Below are 7,263 nucleotides of genomic sequence, written 5' to 3' on the forward strand. Positions count from 1 at the left end.
ACTTGGTGAAGGAAGACAAGGCCATATAGATCCTAGAATAATTATAAGCTTAGGGTGATTTGAACTAGAATATATCCATATCATACCTTAAACCTAGTTGAACATTATAAGATGAATAAAGTCCTAAGGATCCATAGCTAAGTGATGGCCTACATTAGCGGAGAAGGAGGTGAACAAACATATGAACTTTTAAGCTCGTTGAGATTTGCGTGGACATAACTTTTTCTGAAGTGCATGATGTTCATTATAAAAAATTTCACATGCACATGGAATTCCATTCAAAAAATGAGCTTACACTTGGATGAAACATGAACTTAGATAATATCCATGTTTTATTTTGAGCTTAATTGGAAGACAAGGTAATTTATGAGGAAATTATAGATGATCAATGAATTGGTGCATTCTCATAGTTGATGTCTTCAACTATGTTGTTTCATTTTAGTTTTTAATTAAGTAGTTTTAAGATAGCTTTTATGTTTTTAGTTAACTAGTTTAAAGCATGTGAACTAGTTTAATTCAAGTAATTTTAGTTTATTTTCATGTTGAAAGCTCTATTTTAAGCCAATGCCGATTTAGTCCTTGTGTTTGTAGGTTTTCATATCGCATAAAGTTAAATGGTGATGAACTTTGCAATGGAGATTAAGTGCAGATTTTCACTTAACATATTGAGGTAATTCAACATAAGTCGAGCTAAAAAGATCCAATTAATGTGATTCTTGAACTATAGGAAAATTAAGAGGCAGTCCTACAACTTTTGTGTTTACCATTTTACCCAGATCAACCTTGAGGTAAGAGAAAATCGTGTTTCAAGATAAGGCACTACAGTAAACTGCATCAAGGTAGCACAAGCAGTGGCGCCACGACCTTGGAAAGCTCAAGGCTGCAATGCCCAGGTAAAGCATCATGGCTTCCACACAAAAATCTGAGAGTCCAACACCACAACACCCAAGGAGCGCCATAGCTCTGGTTGAGAAACCAACAAAAAAATATATAAGGTAGGAGCACCACGGCACCCCTAAACCAAGGTCACGACGCTGTGACATGGATTATTAAAGTGCAGCCAATTAGGAAATGAGTTTTTAGGGTTTTTTGGAGGCTATAAATAGGTGATTTTTAGTAGCTGAAAGAGAAGACTAAGAGCGGCAATGAATAGCAGTTTTTGAGAGAAAAAAAAGGCTCTCTAACGAAAGAAACGAGAAGAAATTGAAGGCAACTGAAGATCAAGAATCAAAAAAGGTTTTGATATTCCTTTACTCTTCAATTCTTTCTTGTTCTTTTGCTGTAGAAATGATCTTTTCTCTGGAATTAATTATGTTTGTTGCAGAAACAATGATAAACTAAATTTGTTTTCTAAGATTAGGGGTTATTTTTTTATGTAATTTGAACATATGATTCTCATTGCTTAGTTTTGATAGATGATGCGTGGTTTATTCAATTTTGTACTTTTTGCTTTTTATTGGTTGATCACTAGTTAAAATGTCTTGGGTCACTAAATGCAACTCGACAAAAGGAATTTAGAATAAACCATTGTTTTGAATAGCCTATATTTGATTCACTTCTAAGTTAGGTGATAGTTTCGTATTTAGGATAAACATATACCTAAATATCTTAAGCAGCCATAACACGAACGTAATGAATCTTTTTCTAATTAGTTTTGGAAAGGTATGTATGCACAATCTCGATAAAAACTTGTATATAATATGGATTCTAGGTTAGCTATGTATCCCATTACTCTAAGTTAAGAAGAATGATTTAATTCAAGTGAAAATTTGAATAATACGATAATCCTTGGTTTTGAATTAATATTTCTCTTAGTGAAATTTTATTGTTCGTTATTTACTTAGTTAATTAACCACTTTTAGTTTAAATAATCATTTGAAATTGAGTGTTTAGATAAGACTAACTTTGTTATAAATTTAATACTTACCGAAAAATAAGTACGAATCTCTATGGGAAATAATATTCAACTTACCTTTATATTATTTGTACAACCATATGCACTTTCGTATAGTAATCCGACAACAAAGACATATAATAAAATTTTAACTTCTCATCGATGAAGAAAAGGCGTTGCTATGTATATCCATTGGAAGTTATTTCGGAATCTAATTAGCTTGGAGCATAGGATTTAACTAAAAATATATACCAATTATAAAAACAACTGAAACAAGATGACAGTTCAACTTATTTTAAGAACTTACCATGCATAGATATGGAAATTGCATGCTTACGGAAAATAGGGAGACACCAAAGATTTATTTATTCTATTTAATGTGTCAGCCTTGATGCTCATGCGGCTTGGAGCTTAATGGGAAGACCCTCCTCTGGAATGGGTGAAGGACTATAGAAAATCTTCTCATTGGGATTCAGTTTCTCCCATTTGAATCTGGTGACCAGGTTGTGTATGAAAGTGAGGATTTCCAGTCGGGCATACTCCTTCCCAGGGCACATACGAGGACCTCCACCAAATGGAACATATGTGTAGGGTGCGGGACCATTTCCTTCAAACCTTGAAGGATCAAACTTCTCTGGATCTGGGAAGTACTTGGGGTTCTTGTTTGTTGAATGGACAGTCCAGAAAGCCTGAAGCAAATGAAGAAAACAAATAAGGGTATAGGAAAGTACTGACCAGTAGATGGCTAGATAGGAAGGATAGATTCTTTAAAACTACAAAATCATGAGAATGACATGATGATTTTTGCAATGGAAACACAGAGGTATTACCTTCCATCCCTTTGGAATCGTATAACCTGCGTAAGTAAAGTCGGTGATGGCCTCTCTAAAAGCTCCATTAGCAGGTGGTGCCAGCCTCATCGCTTCGCATACTACGCACCACGTGTACTTCATCTTCTGAATATCTTCCCATCCCAATGGTTCTCCAGGCCCTTTGGACCTTAAGATATCCTTTTGTTCTGCAATTAACCCAAAAAGATGAAATATTAATTAATTGCCCGAATATAAATGTTAAGTATATTAGTAATTTGTAGGAGTCGACGAGTCACCTGGTGCTAAAATCTAAAATAATGACTGACTAATTTGCATACCTTCCAGCACCCTGTTATATACGTCAGGATAGTCAGAAAGATAGCTAACGGTGAAGGTGATTGCGGTACTTGTTGTGTCATGGCTTGCAATAAAGAAGCCTACAATCTTGTTGAGGATCTCTATCTCAGTCATACCGTCCATCAGCATGCTATCCACTATGTCTGAAGCAACCGTCATTCCTTTCTTTAGCAGCTCGTTTTTCTTCTTGGTAATGAAGGCTAAAAGCTCTCGGCGGATCACTTTGCCTGCTTTCACGGCGCGATTGAATGTTGTTCCAGGAAGATCAATGGGTACGGAAATGAGACCAGCAGTCGCAAAAGCGAAAGGCTTGGCAAAATTTTCGATCTCTTCCTTTTGTTGAACACTCATGAATAGACGACAGGCGAGTGAGAAGCCGTACTTCTTGGAAAGAGGGGAAACTTGGACTTGATTGTAGGGGGACCAATATTGGTCTAGGTGCTCCTTTGCCATGACATCCATTACGGGTACGTAACGTTGAAGTGACTCTGGCTTGAGCAAAGGAAGCAGATATGTCCGAAGAATAGTGGATTCTTCTTCGGAAGAATTATCAACACTGGATGGATCCAACAAAGCTTTCTTCATGGAACGAGGCCACCAGGCGGTGACATACTTGTTGTGGCCAGAGAAGAGGAACTTGTTGCCAGCAGCACCGCAAAAGACAGCCATGTCCTCTCCGAGCAATGATGTACGGAACACATCGGGTGAATATTTGGTACTTCTGTCATTTATGAATTTCACAGGAGTTCCCCGTCTCAAACCCAGCACATAATCCAAGGTTTCGCCAATGTATGGGAGACCCTTTCTACCCGGAGGAAGGTTGGGGGTGGCGGCCCTGGATTTGTACTTATAAACCAAGTAGATGACACCAACGGGCACGTATAAAACTACAAAGTGGACCAAGTATGGCATCAAACAAGCAATGTCCATGACTGCTTAATTAATCTTTCACCTTACCTTTGCTACTTTAATTAACAAGGGTGTTACACACTGGAGTGGCGAATGAGCCCAGAATCAGCTACAAAATATATATAAGAAGGAACTAATGGACATTCATCTCACATCTGGTTGCCATATTTATAGTCAATTGCCCATGGATTGAGTTAGTATAACAAACGAAAATTTTATCAGCTTTCAAATTTTGACAAAGTTGGCAAAACGTTGTTTGATTCGGAATTTTAACAGCTGTCAAATTTTGCAACTTGTTCCCACCCTAAGTTATTACTTTAACAGATGTATAATCCTCTTGCTTAAAAGTAGAATTTAAATTCGTCTTCTCCCAATTATAAAAAAAAAAAAAGAAAAATTGTTACTTTTGCAACTTGTAGTTCATTAGAATTTTACCTCATGTCGTGTGACACGTGATTCTTGATTTAGAAGTGATAAATGTACTTGATTTTATATCTTTAATATTTCTGTTTGATCCTATGCCCTTTTGCTTATTTTAATAATAATTTAGTATAATGGTCAATTTTGCAGGCTAATGCATTATTAATATAGTTTTGTTATATTTATGAGCATTATATTAATAATAATTAGAATATGTTCATGTTGCATGCTTCATGAATTATTAATATAGTTTTTATATAATACCCTATGAATGACACATTAGAGTACGTAAAACTTGATAAGTGAATATTAAAGTTAAGAAAATTATAAGGTTGGTAAAGTCTGTATTGGATCTTTCTATTCAAAAATACAATAAGAGCTTATATTTTACGGGTTAATTACGCTCCTAGTTCTAAACACTTGCACGTTATTCACTTTCAAGTTTAAACGGTAGAGTTATATACCATAAGTCCTTTCATCGTTTATATTTAATACAGTAATAATGTATAATTTTCATACCCTATCATGTCATCGTAAAGTGTCAGTTTATTATAAACGTAAAGTTTAAACTTTTAAGAATTTAAAAAATAAATATTGATAAGTTTCTTAAAATTTAGTTACATAAAAAATAAATAAAATCATGTTTATTTCTCTTTCAGATCTCTATCACATGATATCCCGCAACGACACCACATTGGGAGGCTACTTTCCTACAGTCCTCCGCAAAGATTTGTTTTCACATTGATGTGCTAATTTTGTAGTGATGTTTTTTTTTTTTATTTTATGGTTACTTTTAGTTGCATACATTGTTCTTCATGATTTGCCAGCTCTCTTTTATGAGTTAAAATGCATTTTAATGCAATGCAGTAGAATATCAAAATTACCGTTGTTGCAATATTCTGTGTTTTGGAAGAAATTATTGCATTAATTGTGCAAGATAGAAATTTCGATTAAACTATTGCGGATCTTGTTACTGTTAATGCTGAAAATTCAAAGGAAGGAATCCGAGATTATTTTTGATGCCAAGAGAAGGGGTTGTTTTAATAATGCTAATGACGACAAGCATTTGGCTCAAGCTATTACTATTACATTGGTTAATGTCACGACCAGGCCATGATTGACACGAGGATCGAGCAGGTAAGTCTATTGAGTCTAAGCAAGCCTTAGAACCTGATAATAGACGTACAGAATACCTAACATTTATAACCTATGTACATGTTTATAAACAAACCATATCATATGCTCTATGCCTCAACATGAAGCTCAAACGCGCTACACATGCTTAATCCAATATATATACATATACATACATACATATATGTATATATCCTTTACAAAATCAGTAAAACAAAATACATATACAGAGTGTGATAGATGGATGGACAGCGAAGTGGACCCATAAAAAAGGAGACACCTATTAGATGCCATTGGTAACCTACCGGCTTAAAGGTTAGAGTCTGTCTCCAAATACAAAGGACTTGACATGCAACGAATTTGAAAATACAACAAAATTATTGGGGTGTGACAAAATTATAAAGTTATTTTGTCACATTTTGGGGGCTTTTGTAGCTAAGTCTTTGAGATTTTAGATCTGGAATTAAGTATTTTAGTTATTTTTCTTTGTTAAGTTCAATTGCATGTTGATGAATTTAGTTTAAGTTATTTTAGTTTAATTTTATGTTAAATTGCCTTAAATTACTTTGCATTTAGTTGTTGCTAATCTATTTGATTGCTTTCATATGAAAATTGATGAAAAGGCCTTATTTGGTGTGAACTGTGCAAGTATGGTTAATGCTTCTCCTGCACATGTTTTAGTATTTTAAACATATCTTTCAATTTATAATTCCAAATGACGTGATTTTTGATCATTAGAAAGATAAGAGATAAGGCTACAACTTTCATGTTTACCACTTTACCCAGTTCGGCTTGAAAGAAGGTGAAATCATGTCACAATAAGAAGTAGTGCAGTAGAGACAACATAAGAGAGGAGCACCATAGTGGCACCCGACAGTAGGGTGCCGTGGCAAAAATCTATTTTTGACACGATTTTGGAAACTTGGGCTTTTAAAGCCTATTTAAAGGATCTTTTTCAGAGGTTTTGAAGGGAGGAAACAGCAAGCAATTTTTTTGGAGAAAAAGAGCCAAAAACAAAGCAAGAAAGCAAGACAACTTGAAGGAGAATCAAGATCACAAATCTTCGACTATTAATTTTCTCTCTCTACTTTTGTGCTTTTTTTATTTTCTTTGACTTGGATTAATGGCTAATTTTCTTTGGATGAAGTTTTTATTAGGTACTATGAGCTAAACTATTTTTCTAGGATTGTGGTAAATTTCAACATGTAATTTGAATAGTTGTTTCTCTTGTATTTACTATGAACGGATATAGTTTTGCTTATTCAAATTTGCTCTTAATTCTTTTAATTGCCTAGCCAACATTTAACTAATTTGTGAATTTAACTGAGGCTCGATAGAGAGATTTTAGATTGCACTAAGGTTCGAATAGTGTATGTACATGTTACTTACGTAATCTGATTCGTGATTCGGATAGACATACGCCAATTGTAATACATAGCCAAATTAAAACACTAGCTTAATGAACCTTATTTAATTGATATAGACATATAGTGACCCAATTAAGTTAAGTATTTGTGCAAGCATCTCAACAAAGACTTATACATAGCTTTGGATTCTAGGTTAGTAGAACCACCCATGAATGTAAATAATAAGATAAGCTAGTATTAAATGAAGTGTTGAATGAACCCATAATCCTAGGTTTTAATCTATTGCCTTTCTCTAATGAATTTTTAATTTTTATTCATTAGTTTAGTGTTTCCTTAAATTTAGTTGTAATTAATTGTCTAAAACATCAAG

At 34.2% G+C, this 7,263-nt stretch overlaps 1 protein-coding gene across 1 annotated transcript; it reads right to left on the reverse strand.

Moving 5' to 3' along the window:
- Nucleotides 1-2,231: 2,231 nt before the first annotated feature.
- On the reverse strand, nucleotides 2,232-3,993 carry LOC18593053 (beta-amyrin 28-monooxygenase-like). The gene is made up of 3 exons (XM_018125538.2): nucleotides 3,045-3,993; nucleotides 2,725-2,912; nucleotides 2,232-2,583 (listed from the first exon to the last, which is right to left on the reverse strand). Exons 1-3 carry the CDS (start codon nucleotides 3,991-3,993, stop codon nucleotides 2,290-2,292), a joined length of 1,431 nt encoding a protein of 476 aa, XP_017981027.2. The 3' UTR covers nucleotides 2,232-2,289.
- Between the last annotated feature and the right edge of the window lie 3,270 nt (nucleotides 3,994-7,263).

Source organism: Theobroma cacao, chromosome 8 (assembly GCF_053813885.1).
Source record: "Theobroma cacao isolate CCN51 chromosome 8, ASM5381388v1, whole genome shotgun sequence".
Lineage (NCBI taxonomy): Eukaryota > Viridiplantae > Streptophyta > Magnoliopsida > Malvales > Malvaceae > Theobroma > Theobroma cacao.

Coding starts and splice junctions, on each gene's coding strand:
- LOC18593053 (XM_018125538.2), bottom strand. CDS start 3,993: ATGGACATTGCTTGTTTGATGCCATACTTGGTCCACTTTGTAGTTTTA. Junction 2,913..3,044: donor ATATAACAGGGTGCTGGAAG/GTATGCAAATTA, acceptor GGTTAATTGCAG/AACAAAAGGATATCTTAAGG. Junction 2,584..2,724: donor CGATTCCAAAGGGATGGAAG/GTAATACCTCTG, acceptor CATTTGCTTCAG/GCTTTCTGGACTGTCCATTC.